The sequence below is a fragment of the Canis lupus genome, chromosome 27 (assembly GCF_003254725.2).
Source record: "Canis lupus dingo isolate Sandy chromosome 27, ASM325472v2, whole genome shotgun sequence".
Lineage (NCBI taxonomy): Eukaryota > Metazoa > Chordata > Mammalia > Carnivora > Canidae > Canis > Canis lupus.
Window position 1 is genome coordinate 1315590 of NC_064269.1, and position 19604 is coordinate 1335193.

General features: G+C 57.1%; 2 protein-coding genes across 2 annotated transcripts; both read right to left on the bottom strand.

The window, feature by feature from the left end:
• Window positions 1–479: 479 nt before the first annotated feature.
• HOXC12 (homeobox C12) lies at window positions 480–3126 on the bottom strand. Its single transcript, XM_025458894.3, has 2 exons — window positions 2532–3126; window positions 480–1785 (listed from the first exon to the last, which is right to left on the bottom strand). The coding sequence occupies exons 1-2, from the start codon at window positions 3124–3126 to the stop codon at window positions 1547–1549; spliced, it is 834 nt and encodes a 277-aa protein (XP_025314679.3). The 3' UTR covers window positions 480–1546.
• An 8217-nt stretch (window positions 3127–11343) lies between these two features.
• On the bottom strand, window positions 11344–19227 carry HOXC13 (homeobox C13). Its single transcript, XM_025458719.3, is given in 3 exon segments — window positions 11344–12910; window positions 18425–18964; window positions 18967–19227. Coding segments are annotated over 3 exon segments (975 nt in total). The 5' UTR covers window positions 19145–19227; the 3' UTR covers window positions 11344–12653.
• Between the last annotated feature and the right edge of the window lie 377 nt (window positions 19228–19604).

Genomic DNA, 19604 nt, shown 5'->3' on the forward strand with positions numbered 1-19604 from the left:
AACTCCAAGCTAGCAGGCCAGTTCACACCGTCCATGCTGGGCTTAGCTCGAATCAGTCTCCTGCTTCTCACCTTCTTCCTCCTGGCAAGGGTGGGTCAGCAGATGGGAGGTAGAGGGACTCTCACCCAGAGGGATAAACAGGGGGTGCAGGAGGGCGCCGCACGTCTTCACTGCCCTCTCTCCTAAGCCAGCCTAGATCTACTGGGCTGGGGCTGGGGCTGGGGTCTGAAGGGCGCTATGGGTAAAGGCCCTGGGCTGAAGAAGCCACTCTGGCTTCCAGCCGGTTCTGGGGATGTGCCCCTCCTTTGGCTCTGGTCCTGGTACTCTGTGGCTCGCCGGCCTGGAGGCAGTGGATCCTGAGACAAAGGGCGACGTTGGGGGGCGGCTAGAGTGGGGGGGTGAAAGAGAGAAAGGAGTTGGGCGGGGGGGGGGGGCATCAGCGCCCCCCTCCTTCATTGTCACCAGCCTGGGAAAGCCGGGCTGAGCAGGGGCCTCCGTAGCCGGTAGCCCCTTTAGGGGCAGATTCTCCTCCTGCCTCGTAAATTATGCCGGGCCAGCCTCGGCCGTGACCGTGAACGCCAGCGGGAAGGGGGGATCGGCCGAGCCACGCGGCTGCCAACAACTCTCCCGGCCAATCAACGGTGCGCCTCGCAGCCCCTTTCCCGGCCTCCCGGGCCTCCTGGAGGGCCGGGTGGGGGTCCCTGGGGGGCCGCTACACCGGACACCGGATCGGCCCAGCTCCCAGTCTCACGCTCCCGGCTTCGGGCCGCAGCCGCCAGGGCGGCAGGAAGAGTGGAGGGAGGCACACCTGTGAGCGCGGCGCAGGGCCCAGGGGAGAGGGGCCCAGACTCTTCCTGCAGCCTGCCCCAGAGGGGCCAGGAGGCTGACGCTCGCCCCGTCCGCAGCCAGGTCACCAGCCGCCTGTCTGCGCCTGTGGGGTGTCCAGGCCTAGGGGACCAGACCCCTGTGGACTCGAGCATCGCCGATCACTCTGTTCTCCCGAACCGGACTTCCTCTAGGTTCCCACACTTCCTCCTGCCCTCCCGGAGCTGCCCTAACCCCTTCCGGTCTCCCCACCGATCCTCCACTCTCGCTCCCTCCTCTCCTAACCCCAACTGTTGGGAGTTTGGGGAGCCTTGGTTCCACTGTCCCCACCTCTGCCCACTGCTGGCTGACTCAAGACCCTGGAAGGAGAGTTGTGGGAGGGAGGAGGGTGCGTGGATTGCCTTTCCTCCAGGTCCTCAGCCAGAGGCCCGATGCCCCAGTCCCACTGCAGAGCAGCCTCTCCCCAGCACCTCAGCCTTCGCTGACCCTATCCCCTGTCTGCAGCTGCGGGCTTCCTCTTTCCCTGGCTGGGCTGGGACCTGGCAGGGCCTGCTGGGGGGTGTGTGGGAGGGAACCACAAACAAAACAGACAAGAGGATGTCCAGGGAGCGCCTGCCAGAGATGCCTGGCGTTCTAAGCGGGGACTGTGTCCCAGGCAGCGCCCCCCTTGCTCTCTGCCAGAGACAGGCTCAGTCCGGGGCGGGTGCCCGTGTCTTGCCCTCTAAAAGAAGGAGAGAGCTTGCTCCCTCAACAGAAGTCTTTTCTTTTTCATTCTCCGGTTCTGAAACCAGATCTTGACCTGCTGGTCACTAAGATTCAAGCGGTCTGAGAGTTCCCTCCGGCGCTGCCGTGTGATGAACTCGTTCACCAGAAACTCCCCCTCCAGCTCCGCCAGCTGCAACTTCGAATAGGGCTTGCGCTTCTTCCGGGAGCGGCTGTGGATCGGGTACCAGGGCGCGCCTGGGTGGAGACGAACCGGCAGGGTTGGCCAGAGGACCAAGAGGTGACAAGCCCAGTGCCCTCGGTCCTTCCCTGGCCCTTCTCTTGGCCTACAGCCCAATCCCAGGCCCTCGCTCTCCTAGCTCATCCTCCTCCTCCTACACACCCTCATCCCCGTCCACTCCTGCCCCCCTTCATCACTCCATTCCTCCCCTTTCACCCCTCCCTCCTTGCCTCCTCAACCCTGTATTCCTGAGCCTTCAGAGTCCCGATCCCCTCCCTTCTCCCCAAACCTCTCCTCCCGGATATCCTGGCCCCTTCCTTTCACATCCTCCGGGATAGGCTCCCTGATGAGCTGGGACAGACAGGAGGGAGGCGGGCAGAGTAAACCCGCCTTGCTGGCATTTCTTAAAAGCAAACAAACAAACAAACAAAAAAAAGTAGGCAACGGAGCCTGTGCAAAGGCCGGAGAGAGCAGGGTCCTCCCCCCAACACACCCCCAGGCCTGGAGAAGCCTGGGTCAGAATCCCCTTCTCCGGAGCTCCCTGCCCCTTGCAGCCTGCAGCAGCTCCTGCGGGAGGGGGGTTGGATAGGGAGCTCTCCGCAGCTCTTTTATGGGGGCATTTACACGTTTACAGGCGCCCCCCCCCCCTGCGCCTTCCTAAAGGACGCGCCCCTCGCCGCGCTGTCACCCAGCTCGGTCCTGCACTGCGCGCCCCGCGAGCCGTCGGGTCTGCGGCGCCTGGAGAGCGGGCCCGGGTCCTTACCGCTGGCCGAGAGCCCGCCGCCGGGGTGTAAGGGCGACGCCAAGCCGCCCGGGTCGCCCGCGCCGGCGCCCTTGGGGCCCTCGTTGAGCAGGGACGAGCTGGAGTCGGATTCCAGGGACTGGCACGAGGGCGGGTCGTGCGCGGCTCCCGCGTCGCCGCCGCCGGCCGCGTAGTCGTACTTGAACCCGAGCGCGGGCGGCCCCGACGGCTCCAGCGGCAGCAGCGCGGCCCCCGGGCCGACCCCCGGGCCCGTCTCGCGGCCGCGCTCCTCGCGCTTCAGGCCCCCGCCGCCCTCGGCGCACGGCTCGCGGTAGTAGCCCTTGCTGTCCTCCACTCGCGCCAGCTCGCACGTGCGGCCGAAGGGCGGGTTGAGCGACACGGGGCTGCCGAGGTAGGGCTGCGCGTAGCCATTGCAGGGCTCCGCCGACGGCCAGGGCAGCGAGCACACGTTGTCGCGGCGCGGGTAGGACAGCGACGGCAGCCCCGGCAGCTGCGCCCCGGACGCGCGGAAGTTGGGGAAGTAGAACGTGTCCCCCGTGTGGATGTTCACCAGCGGCCCCACAAACCCGGGATTCAGGAGATTATGCTCGCCCATTTCCGCGGGGCCCGACCGGCAGCTTCTACTTTATTGCTATCTGACATTAAACATAGTTAAACCTGCACCGGCCACCCATTGGCCATCCAGCTCACGTGGGCGCCGCCGCCGGGGGGATGGGTGGGGACAGCGAGGCCCCCCCACCCCGCACCGGCTCCAGCTCCCCCCTTCCCCACTGGGGTGGGGGTGGGGGGACCAAACACCAAACAGACCCTGGATTCTGTTTTTTTTTTTTTTTTTTTTTTAATATCATATAAAACCCAATGCAGAATGCAGAGACTAAGCCAACCGCCCGACGCCCGACCCGGGCAAGAGGGAGAAAAGCCACACCAAAAACACCCGCACATAGGCACTCCTGCACCATGCACCCCCCTCCCCAGATGTATTATCTTCTCGCCAACAGCTGGCCAAGCACAGCCTGTCCCTCTTTAATTAGCTCCTTTATTAACTAAAACCGTTGGAATTTACAATATCTCCCCAATAAATTACTATTAGATATTGTGTCATATAAAGTTTACTGGCTGTTTAAGGAGACGGATGAGCCCTTTGGCTCAGGGTTTATTTACAGTAGAGGCGAAGTAGGGGTAAGGACAGGTTTCCCTGACACTGTCTTTCCCAGCCCTGCCCGCTGCTGTGCTCCTCTTCCTCAGCTCTTCCTCCTCAGGAATTTTGGTAGACACTCTGGGGGTCCTTCCTGGAGGAGAGGACCACGGGAGAATTGCTAATGCTGGCTATTCCTCCCCCTACCTCCGGATCTGGGAGCCATCCCAGCCTCACGCTTCCACTCACGGTTAGAGGAGGGTTGCAGAAAGGAGGCAGAAGAAGCCTAGAAAAGGAGGCACCCGGCTCTATGTGGACCTGACTACCTGCTCTTGAAAATCTGAGGGCCTGAGCTACTCCTCCCCGTGACTTCCGTGGGTCGGATGGGCTTCCGGGGAGCCTTCCAGAGTCTTTGCAGCAAGAGGCTCTGGGACCCCAGCAGAGCTTGGCTGGCCCGAGCGACTCCTGACTCCCACTGCAAAAGAGACCCCCCCCCCACGCCCCAGAACCAGCCCAGCCTGCCGCTGGGACCACCAGAGAGCCATGCCAATGCCAGTAGGTGTGCTGGGAATGAGGGGGACGACTCCGGAGAATTATCTTATTGGGGTTTAAAATTATATTTATGGTGCTAACCTCAGCAACTCCTTCCAGAGAAGGCTGAGAACCCAGCGCTGGCCATTGATGAGGTTACTGGACATCTGAAGACCACAATCGGATCTCAACCAAGTCCACAGAACACAGATAATCAGATTAAAGTGAAAACCACAACAACGCCTTCAAAAGTGTGTGTATTCTAATGATGTCTGGTAGACAAAGTACTCGGATTTCTATTTGATTGTTTCCGGCTCCTATACAATTCACGGCTTTGAGTAACACAAGGTAAAATAGACAGTTAGCAACAGCTAAGACATTTAGCAAACAGCTAAATGCAGGGAAACACTGGAAGATCTAGAGAGATTTGGAGAAACCGAGAGCCTCCGTGAGAATATGGCAGAAAGAAACCCTTGTAGGTGAAAGTTAAGTATCTGAGAATGAGCCGAAGCTACAAAAGCAGACCGAAGCCGGAGATTCTCATCTCCCTTTCTCTCTCTCTCTCCTCTGCAGGACTCGGCAGAGAGAACCGCAGATTCTTCGAATTCCACAGCTCGCCAGGCGATTTCATATCCCACCCAGAACCGCTCCCTCGGACGGAGAGGAGTCCGCGCCAGCGAGCGTCGCCCTGCCCGCGGAGCCCCAGGCTCGCAGCGCGGCTCCCGGCCCTGCCCGCGTCCCCTTCCCCACGCGGCTGCCCTGCGCGGACTGCCTGGCCACGGCCCTCCCGCCCCCGGAGCCCGCCCCGCCAGCCCGGCCCACTTGCCGAACCGAGGCTGAGCGGTGAGATGCCAGCACCGCGCAGTCACCTGCAGTCAGAACGGCGCGAGCCCCGGGCGGGAGACCGCCTGGATTGTCCTTTTTTGTGCCTAATTGATGATGGGGCTCCGCGGCTGCAGAAGGGAGCGTCCCTGAGCTGCAAATTCCACGTCACAGCATCTCCAACATCCTATTTATGCCCTTTTCGAGATGCATTAATGAGCACCACTAAAATTTTAATTTTAAAAAAATTTATTTGGGGGTTATTTGGGTCATAAAGATAAACAGGGTGTGACTTGAATATTGTTGTTTTCAAACAGAACGCTGCACGGGCAGCCAGGTCTCAGGCCTCCAGGCCTCGGAGCTCGGCCGCTATTGTTGGTGTGAGGGATGCCGAGCTGAGCTGTGCAGTCACCACCAGTCCTTGCGGGGTAGAGGCTTCTTCCCATCCTCTTCGCCCTCCCAGATGACTCCAGGCTCCCGGAAAGGGGACCCCGGGAGGAAGGTCCTAGCCTCTCCCCTTCTCCCTTTGGCCAGAAGACCTCAGGCCCCAGCGTCGCACGCTGCCCTCCGGCCAGGCCGCCGAGCACACGGAGCGGCAGCCACCGGCGGCAGATGCGGCGCTGGGGACAGAAACACAGGGAGGGCTTCCTTCGTCCAGGCACGCAGTTTCTCCCCGTCCCACCTGGCCCGCCTTGAAGGCCATTTCCCCCGGTTTCCGCTCTGCGGGCAAGGGCACACGCACAAACCCCTCTGCGCTGCGCAGCTGACCCTGACGCCCCTTGGGAGAGCTGCCGAGAACCAGCAGCAACCAGCAGCATCCCGTTGTCCAGCTCCTCCAAGCCCATTGTGAGCCTCGCGGTTTTCAGGATCCTGGTGAGGAACCCAGGCAATCAGAGTGCGCCACCGCGGATCTATCCCCTTCTAGGGCACCCCACCTTCCTTAACCCGGGCTCCCACAAACCGGCCCCAGAGCGCTGCGCCTGGCCTGGGTCCCCGGGGCCGGCGGGAGGCTCGGGTGCGATGCTTCAAATTTACCCCCAGCCACGGGGGGAGCTGCATGCCCCGAACCAACGGGGGCTTCGGGAGGGGACCGCGGGGGACCTGCCACGCAGAGCTCTGGGCAGCCGCGCCTGGCCGACTTTTATCCACCCGCACTTCGCAGTCCGCGCGCACCCGGTGCTCGGCCAGGCCCAGGCTCCGGACCAGCTGAGCGCTGCGGGCGGCCCCTCTCCCGCACATTCATCAGGCCCCGGGGTTAGAAGAGGCGGCCTGCCCCGTGGCCCCGCCGGCTGCAGCTGGCCTGGCCCACCGAGCCCCACTCATTAACTCAGGGGTTAATTAAAACCGAAGGCTGGGATGCGGCCGAGGCTTCCCTTGAGCACCCCAGGCAGTCCCTGGTGCTCCCGTGCACCCACCGGCCGGCTCGCCCGCACCTCCGTCCGTGCCTGCATCCCCGCTGCAGCCTCTGCGGGGGGCCTCGAGTCCGCGCCACGCCGGGCCGCAGGAGTTAACTAGAACCCCATGCCCGCCCGGGTGGCCGGGGCCAGGCAGCTGCGGGAGGCTCAGGCCACCACCGCGGCTGCGAGCTGCCTGGAGCTGCGCCCCTGCCGCCCCCAGGTCAGGACTGTTGGGTGCGGTGCCGCCTTCTCCACACTCAGTCAAGAGGCCTCGGCGGCCCGGTTCAAGGTCACTGCCTAGTTTGCAGAAAGTGGTTCTGCCGCGTATGCAAATGTGACAGGGCCCGGGTCCCCGGTGGGCCGGGAGTAGGGACTGAGGGGCGCGGGGAGGGTGGATGACCTCGCGTTCGGCAAGGAAGGTCTGGCCCCCTCCCGACCCTCCCGAACTCTCTATTCCCTTCTTTGGAGGGAGCTCAGACTTGGTACAGCATCTTTGGTGGGTTCAGACAAGTCTGAGGGGTGGAGGTAGGGGTGCCACGTCTCCTTTTTCTTCCCCTCACTATCTCTTCCAGGGTTGGAGCCCACCTGGCTCCCAGCCACCTCTCCGGAGGAGCAGGACTTAGGGAGGAAGATTGGGAGACCCCTTCTCCAGGTGCTGCTTTTCAGGCATCTGCAGACTGGGGCGGGGGGCATTAAAGGCTCCCGGGGGAGAGGGGTCCAGTCAGGCTCTCAGGCTCACCCCAGTGGCCTGGGGTCAGCAGCAGCCTTACCTCCTCCAACCCCTCTGCAGCATCTCGGGGCCCCTCCCTCCAAAGACCCCAGCCTGATCGCCACTCGGGAAATGGGAAGGGGTGTGGGGGGGCGAGGGGGGTCACCGGCAGGCACGTCTGGGAGTCCATCTCTCCACCTCTCACCTGAGCATGTATTAATGTACCTTAATGGGCCCCCTTCCCCCATTTTCCCTGTCCTTTCGGCGCACTAATAGTTAAAGTTTCGCGGCCCTGACATTTCCCCCCCTCCGCCAGCAGAGGATCTCCTCGGCCTAGTGAATTACTGAGTGTCAGGAAAGGTGTGGGGACCCAGTTAAAAAAAAAAAAAAAAAAAAAAAGCCAGCAACCACTCTCATCAGACGCCACACCCACAGCCGCCTGCACCGTATCCGGGAGCCCGCGGCCTGGTCTCGGCGACCTCGAGGCGGGATGGGGTGAGGACTACCCGGTGCCCTCTGCCCCACAGCCGGGGCTCGCAGTGACCACGGCCTCCGGCCAGGCCTGGCACTGGGGAGAGGCTGAGATCTATTTGGGGTCTGGGCCAAAGACCCAAATGGGTCTGCCCACCCATCCAGCGCTTCCCGAATCCAAGGCCCCAGTCCCGGGGCGGGGGACACGGGTGCCTGGGGGGGCGCGTGGGGATGGGAGGATGCGCTGCTAACCTGGGGCCGGGCTGGGCTGGGAGAGCGGGGCTCCACTTACCTTTGGAGACAGAAGAGGTTCCGAAGGGTGCGGGGCGGGGTTTCTCAGCTCTGGAAACCGTCGGGGTGCCCCCTCCCCAGGGCGGCCGGAGGCCGGCGGCTGGCTCCGAGGAGGGCGGGGCGGCGGAGGCGGAGGCAGCGGCCAGCGGTAGGCGCGCGGGAGCCGAGTTGCAGAACATCTCTGGAGAGGCCGCCTTTTATGGGCGTTATTAGCGCCCCTGTCTAGACTGGAGCCGACACCTCCTCTGTGTGTAAACAGAGGCGGCGGGCCCTGGCGGGAAGGGGGCCGGCGCGGCAAGGGGCGAGCGGCCCTCCCCTTCTCTGGCCACCGGAAGATCAAGGCCTTTTCCACCGGCCCCCCTTCCCTGTGCGCCCTGTGATGTCAAGGTCAGAAAGACCTAGTCACGGTCAAGGCTAAAAGAGGAAGAGCCTGGTTGGTTGCAGAAGGCTCTGGCCCCCTCCTCCTCCCAGAAGCCCCTGGCTCCCCAGGGCCCCTCAATCCTCCACCAGCGCAGGTCTGGATGCACATCTGCCTGAACCAGCCCTTGCAGTTTTTTGAGGGGTGGGCTCCCGACACCGTCCAGGTCGGCGCAGGTGGATCCCAGGGTGGGGAGCTCGCTTTCGAATGGGGTGGGGGGACCTGCCGCAGGGTCCCAGCTCCAATCCTCGGAGAGAGGGAGAATGTCCCAGGGACTGCCCCTGCCTCCCACCCGCACCGGCCTGCTGCCCCAGCCGCCTGTGGATCGGCCTCAGGAGCAGATGGTCTGGAGACGGTCGTGGAGGGATCTCCCCGAGAACTGCGGGCCTTGCTCCCTCAGGTGGGTTCTCGGCTGTGGGACTACAGGCTGAAAGGCCCACGGTGCTGGCCCCAGGTCTGGGAACTAATATGCGGGTGGGGAGGGGTTTCTCCCCAAGCCCAGGAAAACTGAGCCTTCCCTGGCAGCTTGGTAGAGTGACCTCCAGGTGGAGAGTCCTGTGAGGCTCCAGCCAGCCAGGTCGCTCAGTCCTGGCCTGCGGAGTGGTGGGGGGAGGCAGAGGGAGTCGGGGAGTGACACTGGATTATGAGAAAGATCACAGGAGCCCTGGGCCCGGAGGAGGGAGGCTGTTTCCAGGGGAAGCCTCTGAGCCCTCAACCCTCCGCACCTCTTGTATATCCTCGCACCCTCACCTACAGTGGAGCCTCACTCTCACACCAACGCTAGACTGGCCTTGGAAGGAAAGGCTTCTTACAGATTGGAATGAAGAAAAGAAAACATAGTCTACACCCCGAGATGACAATATTGCTACCTGCTTGCACACACACACACACACACACACACACATGCAGGAAAGGCTGAGGAAATTCTCCACTGGTCGAAAGCTCTGCACACATGCACGCACACACACACAAACTCGCGCGCACGCATTCGATTGTGCACATGCCCACGTACACCTCCACAGGAATGTCTTCAGAGTCCCCCAAAGAGAACACCGACTCCTGGAGGAAGGAAAGGTCAACACACGGGGGAAGAATCCTCCATTTCCCCATCTTTGCCTCCGCGGAATACACGCTCGCACAATACCTGCTCACACAGGAGTTTTCCTTCTCACGCTTGCTTCCTCTTATGGGAGAGGCAGCTCCAAAATTGATCCAGACACGATAATCCTCCAAACCCATCCAGGCATATTTAATCCAGCGTGAGAGACGGTCCTGAACACCTCTGGCACACTGGGGCTCCCAGGCGCGCTCGAGGGATTGCCGTCTTTGCTTGGGTTTTCAGTGTCCCAATGCAACCCCAATGAGCCTGCTTGAGCTTTCTCCTTTTTTCCATCGCCCCCTTCTGGGGCCTTAGGGAGGGTCTCTCTGTGTGGGGAAGCTCACTCAGTAGAGCCTGGTGAGTTTGTGTGCAGAGGTGGAGAGAGCCCTGGGAGAGCTCTAGACTCTCTTTCCCTACGGTCTCCAACTTCCACTGTATCGACAGCTGTCATGGGACTAAGCCAGCGCACCCTCAAGTCAACAGGGATGGGGCCCATATCCAGGGAGCCCCAGGCTTCTTGTCTGCTCAATTCCTCTGTCTGACACACGCATATAATTTTCAATTCTTTCCATCTCAGAAGAGATTCAGGGTTTTGGTTTTGGGAAGAGGTTAAGGTGGCAGGTGGTGAGAGAAGAGAGCATGGAATTAAGAATGAACCTTATTCTTGGGAGGCTCACCTACATCCCCCCAAACTCCCACTTCCCAGCATGTGATTCTTTGAGAGTTAACCCAGAGTTGAAATGGAGTAGAACAGGACTGGCAGCCACATCAGTAGCAGAGCCTCTACAGAGGGTGAATTCTTCAGGCTCTTTGTCTCTTCAGACAACATGGTGTGTGTGTGTGTGTGTGTGTGTGTGTGTGTGTGTGTGTGCTTCACCCCCAGAAATGTTTATTTAAGTAAAATTGTAAGAACCTCAGCCATCGGGCAAAGGGAGGTCGGAGAGCTCTGATTTCCAACCCAATGCCTCCAGTCTTTCTGTGTCTCAGGAGAGGAAAAATATTATATATAAATAAAAATTGCTGCAGTAAAGATTTAATCTGAGATAACATTGTTTTAGGCTATATTGCTTTTTAAAAGTCTCTTAACCTGACAACTTAACGATCTCATTAACTCCGCCAGATAGGGAGATAGGCACGGATGGACGCGACAGGGAAAACAAATTAATGGCAGAGTCTACATGGCTCCTGACGGCCTAGAAGACTGTGGTCCCCAGGAATGCTGGAAAATAAAGGTGGGATTGGCTTATGAACTGGGGGGCCAAGGGGTCCTAGCGGCCTGACATCTCTGCATAAATTGGTGAGAAAGAAAAGAGAGCAGCCTAGGAGTGCTGAGCTTGCGGCTACCCCCCCCACCTCCCCACCCCCTACCCCCCCCCACCCCCGCCAGCAGAACAGGCTGTGTGGACCCTTGCCTAGCTCCAGGCCTGCACTGGCTGGAGAGACTGCGGACCCTCATGGGGGCAGCAGGGCCCCAGAAGCCTAAGATTAGCTCCCTGGCGCTGCCGCTGGTGCTGCGATCACCATAGCCTCCAGCTCTAGCTGGTGCTGCCTTCTCAGCTCCTAAATCCAGATCTGAGCCCCAACTGTTAAGTGAAGTCAACAGGCAGTGTACTGTTCTCACTCACCTGTTCCAGGCCTTCCCAGTCGCTGATTGCATCCTTCTATCCCCAACACACACTCGTCTATTTCGAGGGAGTTTTCTCCTTTCGAGATCACATCCACAACCCAAATAACTCACTTTGAAAACTTGAGTGGAACGAAATATGAGTTTGGAATTTACCCAGCTGGAGGTGATGTCTACACGCTTCCCCTTGCCCATTCTGGCTGTGTTGGGGCATCAAAGGTGGCCCCGGTGAGCCAGTGAACAGAAGGGTCTGCAGAAGGAATCTGAGTCATAAAATCAAGGCAAAAAAAAAAAAGATTTTATTTTAAAAACAGGTCTGTGGGGTTGTTTTTTTCTTTTTGCATTCAGTACATTGTCATTCAGACATCACAATACTATATACAGATACACAACATTTTAAAAAAGCCTATTTCTGATGAACATTTCAAAAGAACACTGTTTTGTAATGCACCAGTGGGAAGGGAGAAGGGAGAGGGACCTCCCCCCTCGGCAGCAAGTTGGCCTTCGAGGAGGGAAATGTTAGGCAGCGTCTACATTAGCTGGTTAATTGGGGGCTGGTTATTTTGGCCTCCTGGAAGAAAACTGCTTTCCTCTGGACAATCGGTAGAAGTGAAAGTGTGAGGCTCTCTCAGCGATTGCCTCCGCGGAGGAGCAACTGGGGAGGGGCTCTGCCGGGGACCCACTCTCCATCCCCTTGGAAGAGAAGTTCGTCCTTTCCTTAGAAAAACGTTCTGCTTCTGTGCCTGGCCTGATCCCCGGGAGGGAGAGGGATGGAGGGAAGGAAGGAGAAGGGGGAAGATATTTAGCAGCGTGGTTGGAGTTTCCATCCTCCTTGGATTTCTGCAGGGGACTGAGAGAGCAGAGCCCAGGAGGAGACCGTGGGGCAGAGTCAGCTCCTCCAGAGAAATTCAGTTTCCTGGTTGAGGTGGGGATAGGCAGCTCCTCCACCAATTCCAGCTTTTGTTGAAACAGGAAAGAAAGAAAACCTATGCGCTGTGTGTACTCCAGTCACAATGCCGGATCCCTAACAATTATCATTAATATTAACGTGACTTTTAAAATATGCACAGAGAATCTTAACCGGGAAATCTTGCCTAACTAAGGAGTGCGGGCGGGACAGGGAGCGGGACGAGGAAGGGGAAGGCCGAAGCCACTGAGCTCGGCCAGGTCTGCGCTGGGCCCCACCCTCAGGAGGGTCACCAACTGCCTGGCAAAGGATGAGGCAAGAATGGGGTCATTTGGGGTCCCCCAGCCCTGCTTTGGTTGGAATGATCGGGCGTTTCGCTCCCTGCCTCTCAGCTTTCTGGCGAGGCGGGGGATGAGGGCAAAGGGGAGTGCAGGCTCCCAGCCTTCCTCCCACAGCCCACCCAGCCCCACCCCCGAAGCTCTCTAGAAGCTCTCTAGGCCTCATAGGTCCCATCTGCATGGCGGTGGGGGGCTGAGGATGGGGTGGGGAGTGGGGGGCTGCAGAGCTCGCCCTCCGAGCCTCTCTGCCTCCCATGGCGCAGTTACTCTTTCTTGTTAACATTAAATATTCGTCTGCACCGGCGAAGTGTCCTTCGTTGGGTTCGGTTATGGTACAAAGCGGCGACATAAATAGACGGGGCAGGTGGCCAGCCGGTTGGTCAGGTGGAGTGGAGATGAGGCGCTTTCGATTTGCTGACCACCTTCTTCTCTTTGACCCGTCGGTTCTGGAACCAGATGGTGACCTGGCGCTCGGAGAGGTTCGTGGTGGCAGAGATGCGCCGGCGCTTCTCTTTGGTGATGAACTTGCTGGCAGCGTACTCCTTTTCTAGCTCCTTCAGCTGCACCTTGGTGTAGGGCACGCGTTTCTTGCGCCCGCGCCGGTAGCTGCTCACCTCGGGCTGTAGGGGAACCACATCTGGGGGGAGAAAGGAGGTGGGTGGCAGGAAGTGAGTCCCGTGCCTGGACCCTAGACAGCCGGGCTGTGTGCCCCAGGCTGCACCATTGTGTAGGGTCAAGGTTCTGGCACGGACTTTGCACATCTGTTATTAGCAAGGCCACACTAGAGTGTTGCCTCTTGTGCAAACTTAATTTATTTTATTTATTTATTTTTCTTGTGCAAAATTTAAAAGATGGGGGCACCAAGAATTTGGGAATCCAGATAAGTGATATTTTAATGAAATGTTAAAGAAATCAAAATGAATGCAAAAAAATCCATGATAAACAAAATAACAAATTTTAAAATTCCGTAGTACTGATTTGTCCTTTTGCCTCAGGCTCCAAGATAGTTCTGCACAGCATTTGTTATTAGAATCCTGGAGCCTTAAAAGGGTCCTACAAACTTCATCCTGGTCTAAGGGCCTAGAGGATTGCAAGTATTCAGGAAAATTCCTCCTTCCTGCAGTTAGATCCCTTGGGCATTTATTAGTATAAACTGTGCCCCATTATCAGGAGAAGGTGTCCTGTCCTCATGTTTAAGGGAGGGCATGGCAAGAAGGGAGAGAGCTCCAGGGGGTGCACACCACTGAGTGAGGCCTGATGCCTTTGGTCACTGCCTCTGCCCTAGGAAGCTGAGACCTGTACCAACAGCCAGAGAAGAGAAGTGTCCAGGTGAAGCCAGCCTGCTTGGGAGCTGAGCATTCTACGCATGCAACGTGAGCCACTTAACGGCATCCAAGTTGGGAAGTCTTGGATGCAAGATGTAGAGATTCAGGTCCCTGGAAGTCGAGTCCACACCCCGGGTCTGCCTACCAAAGGAGGTACTAGGAGAGCTCTTCTTGGGTTAAATCCGGCTATTTACATAAGTCTTCCACAATAAGAATAAAGTGCCTCTCCTTGCCCCCACAAGTGTCCACTCACCAAAACAGAGCAAATTCTGCTCCAACCCCCTCTCCTCTCCATTCCTCCAACGCTGCGAGAAACTTTCTCTATGGCATACAGGAACCCTAGCCACCCTAAACACCTTGCTATCCCAACCTACTACTCGGTCAATCTCTTCAGACTCTGTGATTTTCACAGGAACTAAGAACCAATATATGTCCCTTATATCCCTCTTCCATTCCACCCTCACCTCTGTTAATAAAGAGGTCATAGCAACACTTCCAAAGGGAAGCGGGGAATTAGGGAGATTATCTGAATAATTCACCCCTCAATTTTTAAAAATGTGATTGTTAGACTTCTTCAGGCAGAAGCTAATGCTGAGGACCAGATATTTGGGGTCCCCCTTCATTCTTACTGCCCTTTGGAAGTAGAGAGGCAGTCCGGAATGCAGACACAAGGCTCTTCCTGAAATGCTTGTTCTCACCCCACCCTCATAAAACACCTTCCCTACACCCGTTCCCATTGGATCTGCTCTCACCCAGGAATACTTGTCTATACAGGCTGGAAAGAGAAGAGGTCACAATCAAATGCAGTAGGAAATAAAGTGCTCAGGAAGATTATGTGTAAGAGAGGGGGTTCCAATGGCCTGGTCTGGCTGTCTTCATGATGACAGTTTCTCAGGAAAATTGTTGGACTTGTCACTTTTCTCTGCCTGTGTAGGAATAGGCCAAGGTTTTTTTGTTGTTTTGTTTTTTTTAATCTGAAAAACAAAACAGCTTTACTTTAACAGAGAAGATCCTTTACATTAAAAAGAATTTTTCTGTACAAGATATTTTTTTAATGACTCTCAGTTCTCAAATTTGTTTTACTCTTACAGATGTAGCTATGATTCAGGAGATTGGTGACTCTGGGACAAGAGTAAAACAAAGAGGGTAAGTAGTGATACCATGAGCTACTTGGGTGTTTTATTATTATTATTATTTAAATCCTCAGAACATTTTTTCAGGCTTATTTTATTAAACCCAATTTACAAGATGAGGAATCTGAAGCTCAAAGTGGGTAAAATTACTTGAGTGACAGGGCTAGATTTTAAACCAAGATTTTCTGACTCAATGTAATGACACAGTAAGTTCTGAAATGGAAATAGGCTATCTGGTACAATCCAGCTCTGAAATACCTCTTTTTCCCTGGAGAGCGAAATGAATTAAAGTGGGTTTTGGTTCCTGGATTAACGAACTAATTGTCCCTGACTTTCTATCTCACTTTCTGGAAATGGTCACAGTTTCCTACCCGATTTTGGATCCTCTAAACTCCAACTCTAAATTTCCAATGAGATTTAATCAACATAATCCTTAAAATTGTGCTTTAAAAAGCAGATACGTGGTCTAAACTAGTTATTTTTCTCTATAGGATGCCAAGGATTGACTTGCCCAAGTTTTTAATGGATCTGACCAAAATGTTGGTTGTTTTGGCCTCCTGGGAATCCACCTCTAGTCTTGCCTTCTCAAAGAAGCCCCCTTTCATTGTCTGCTGTCTTTTCTGGAAAGGAATTGGGATCTACAGATGTAGGAACATCTGGAAGCTCAGACCTCGAGCTGTGTCTCTACTGCCTAAAGTAAATAGGGGATTTGGTTATTAATTTTACAATCAAGCCTTCCCTAATGTCCCTCCAGAGCACACACACAAACCACTTCATAGCTGGGGACCTAATAGACATCTTTGAGAGTTGAATAAAAATCAGATCAATGCTCAGCTGTAGGCTTCTCTTGGGGTCCTCGGTACAAGTTCCCACAGCCCACTTGCTCTTTACCACTCACTCCTACAACAGGGCTCTGCGTGCTGAAGAGGACTTGGTCTAGCTAGAAATCCTAGCTGCTCTTCTCAACCAAAATCCAAAGGCTAGTCAGTAGGGATTCCAACATGGCCCAAAGAACCCACTATTTCATTCTATTGATCTCCCTGTGCCCCCCACCCCCACCCCATGCTCTGATTCTCTCTTGGAATTTCTGATTCTCTCTTGGAATTTTTGTCTCTCTCTGTGGAAAAAAAAAAAGTGCCTACACTCACCAGAGAAAGGAAAAAAAAAAAGAGCAATGAAACAAGGGTCTGTATAATTGGGGGAAAGAAGAAGCCACAACACATCTCGGCCCTAATTATCTGGATCTTTCTGAACAATTGCCTCCATATCCCACACCAGCCCAGACTGCCATAGTGAGGTTTCTCAGAGCCAGAGGCGCTAAAGAGAGACAGTAGTGTTTATGCCCAGATGCTGCCGAACAAACCACAATTGCATAGACAGAGTTATCTGGAAATCTCACTACTTCTAAAAGATCCCTGTGTGGGTAGAAAGATGTAGGGTGTCTGAAGATAATTTCTTTTTCATCTGCTTTTTGCCTGGACATCTGTACTCACTGAGATATACCAGCCTGATTCGGTTTCCACACAGGGAGCCTGTGAGCATATAGCTGCTGAAACATAGTGGGTTTTATATATCCACTTCCATGCCGTAATTTGCAAGTGTATTAAATCTCAATTGGGCTATATTTTTTTATTTCAAAGTTACTTTTCTCTAGGAGATTATGATCAAAAAGTGTTTATTTTTAGCAGGCTTTTTTTCCCCCCTGGGTATCTCTAAGATGTTCATTTTGCTCAAAGATATTTCTGAGCTGCTTTCCAATCTTTCACCCACCAACTCGCTCCACATACATACACAGAGATGCCAGGGCAGCTCCTTCTCTTTATCTCTCCACACTAAACCCATTGCCCATTGCTCTAGTCCTGTGTCTCTGCCCACAGTGGGCCCGGTGGGCATCTGCTCCCCTGCCCTTCAGTCCCTTAGCATTGCCTACCAGCTAGCTCTCCCTCCTCCAGGAATTCCTGCTGGACTTGTGTCTTCTAAGGAGTTTTCGGTCTGGGTGAGATGGAGAACGAAAGGGCCATCTGTCTCTAATACGTTGCTGTATACTTCCATGTGAATTGTCTGTCTTCTAGAAATGTATTATCATGTGTTTCCTATTAGGTAGTTAATTAACAGAAATTATATAAAAATATTATTGCCAATTCAGAGCAACCAATACCAGATACCTTATACTAAAATGGTATCATCCTGGAATCCTCTGGTGGCCAGAAATGGGGTGCCTAGTGTGGGTCCCACCCTGATATTCGGTTGTGTTATACTAAGTAATCTCATATTTGCAAGAATGCTATTTTCTACACTTTCTAACATCATTCAGGGATTTCTCACCATCTGCCCTTGCCCCAATCCCGGATGCAGAGGAATTTCAGGCCCACCCTTAGCAGGTCTTCAGACCTCTAATCCCCAGTGAAAATGTCCCTGGGCTCACACTTAGAGCTGGGGGGCCCTGTGGACGGTCTGAGGAGACATCTGTGGCTTCCATGCCCCCCACCAGGACGCCTGTAGGCATTAGGATGGAGCTAGTCAGCCCTCTCCCACCGAGCTCTGCTTAAAGCCAGAGCAGACGGAGGCTCTAGCTTTGTAACCACTCAGCACTGTGCTGTATCCAAAGCTCCTGATGTGATTTTGACAAACCTGAGACTGATCTTTCTCCCCTGGGGAGCGGTGAGGATTACAGGGTCCCCTCTGGTTTAGAATCAGCCTCATTTGGAAAAGGAACAGGACATGGGTGAATTCCCACCCCCTATTCCACAGGCAGAGACTTAGGCGTCCCTAGCCTGGGCCTGGATCCCGGCTGTATCCAGAACAGGTCTTCGGTCCCCCACTTCTCATCCTCATTCCCCCTTTTCTGTGGTCGAGGCATAGAAAACTCTCTTTCCCCCCACCCAACATCTGGGGGTGGGGGTGGAGGAGCTGGCAGTGGGAACACCCACAGGATTTGAGCTCAGGATACCAGCGAAGCAAAGAAAATTTTGTAGGGCAGGAGAGGGATGCAAACTCCCTTCTCTCCACGTCCTCTCCGGAGATTTTAGTTCTGCTCCTTTAAGGACCAGGAAACTCAGGGGGGCCAAATCCTTAAAAATAAACCAAGAACAGAAAAACAGTCTACATGTCTTTAGAGCCCCCCCTATTCAAATCACAAAAACAAGACAAAAACAACAACAACAAAAAAACCTGTCTGGTGCATGCACGATCTTGAAAATTCGGGCAGGAGAGTTCTTATCCCCCCCCCCCCCATTCTTCGATTCTTCGGTGGGTTGTTTTGTCCTGGTGGCCAGAAAGGAGGTGCCAGGGCAGCTCCCTCTCTTGATCTCTGCAGGCCACACTGTGCGTCCGCTCGCTGGCCACTGCTCTAGACCCGCGCGTCCGCCCGCGGTGGGCCCGGCGGGCGTCTGCTCCCGGCCCTTCAGCCCGCCCCATCCCCCGTCCTGGCTGCAGGCGGGCGCGGGGCGCCCAGGGCCGCGCGGGAGGCGGAGGCGGGCGCGCGGGCGCCTGTGATTGCTTCACCCTCGGCCGGCAGCTCCGGGGAACGTGTCGGAGCAGATTTCTTCCCCGCGCATTCCTCGGCGCAGCTCGCCCGGCCGGCTCCCTCGGCCCAGCCGAGCCCCAGACGGCGGGGGTGGCTGCGGCGCGGAGCCCCGGGGCAGGCGGGGCGGGGAGGCGCGGCGCGCGGCGGCGCCCGGGCCCCCGGCTTACCTGGGAAGGGGGACTTCCAGAGGTGCGCGGACTGCGACTGCTCCTTGGAGCAGTACACCTGACTGTCCCAGCCGTTGGAGAGCGCCCAGTGCTGGTAGCCTTCGACGGGGATGAGCGCGTCGTGGCGCGGCTCCGGGTGCCCGCTGATGCCGGGCACCACCGACACGTCCAGGTAGCCGGGCACCGCCTGGTAGGAGCTGGCGAAGCTGGGGTAGAAGGCGAACTCCTTGGCCCTGGAGGACAGGTCGTCCCCGGGCAGGGCGCCCGACGGCTCCGCGTACTTGTCGCCCGGGTGGTAGGCGCAGGGCTTCTGCTGCAGGTTCACGTTGTGCGACAGGCGGCAGCCGTAGTAGCTGCCCCCGAACGGGTAGCCGTAGCCCAGGGTGGCGCTGGACGAGGTGGGAGGCGCCGGCGGCGGGGCGCACTGGCGCGCCGCCTCCGGGGCCGGGATGTCCGTGTAGACGGCGCCCTGCGGGGCGCCCAGGGGGGCGGGCGGGCGGCCCAGCACGGGGTGCGGGAGCAGGTCGCGGCAGTGGCTGGCGGGCAGCCGCTGCCCAGCCCGTCCATGCTGGGGGCCTTGCCGGGGCTCGCTCCGCTGCAGCCGCCCCCCGCGCCGCCCGCGCCGCCGCCGCCGCCGCCGCCGCCCTCCGCCGCGCTGTCCTCATAGACGTACATAAGGCTCTCCGGCCAGCGCGGATGCAGGAGCAGCGAAGTCGTCATGACATGGTCTGCGCGAGCTTTTTAAAAACTCCACTTGCCAGAGGCAGCGAGCTAGGGAGACACCTCGCTCCCTCTCCCCTCCCTCCTCCTCCTCCTCCTCCCCCTCCCCCTCCCCCCTCCCCCTCCGCCCGGGGCCTGCACCTCCCTCCCGCCGCTCCCCGTACGCATGCGGACACTCCTCATTAAGAAATCCGCCGCCTCCCGCGCGGCCCCCCCGCCCCGCCCCTCCCGCGCCCACGTGACGCGGCCCCCGCACGTGACTCCGGGGCCGGGCCTCCTGGGGTTCCCACCCCTCGCGGCGGGGCGGGGCCGAAGGGATCAGGCCTCTGCTGATTGGCTCTCAGGAGGGGCCGAGAGGAGGGAGCTGGGAGATTTAAAGGGACAGGGCGCCGCCCCCCTGGCAGGCCCCGGGAGGGAGGCGGAGGGAGGAGGGAGGAGGGGGGAGGCTGAATTTGGCCGA

Coding starts and splice junctions, on each gene's coding strand:
- HOXC12 (XM_025458894.3), bottom strand. CDS start 3,126: ATGGGCGAGCATAATCTCCTGAATCCCGGGTTTGTGGGGCCGCTGGTG. Junction 1,786..2,531: donor CGGCGGGCTCTCGGCCAGCG/GTAAGGACCCGG, acceptor GTCTCCACCCAG/GCGCGCCCTGGTACCCGATC.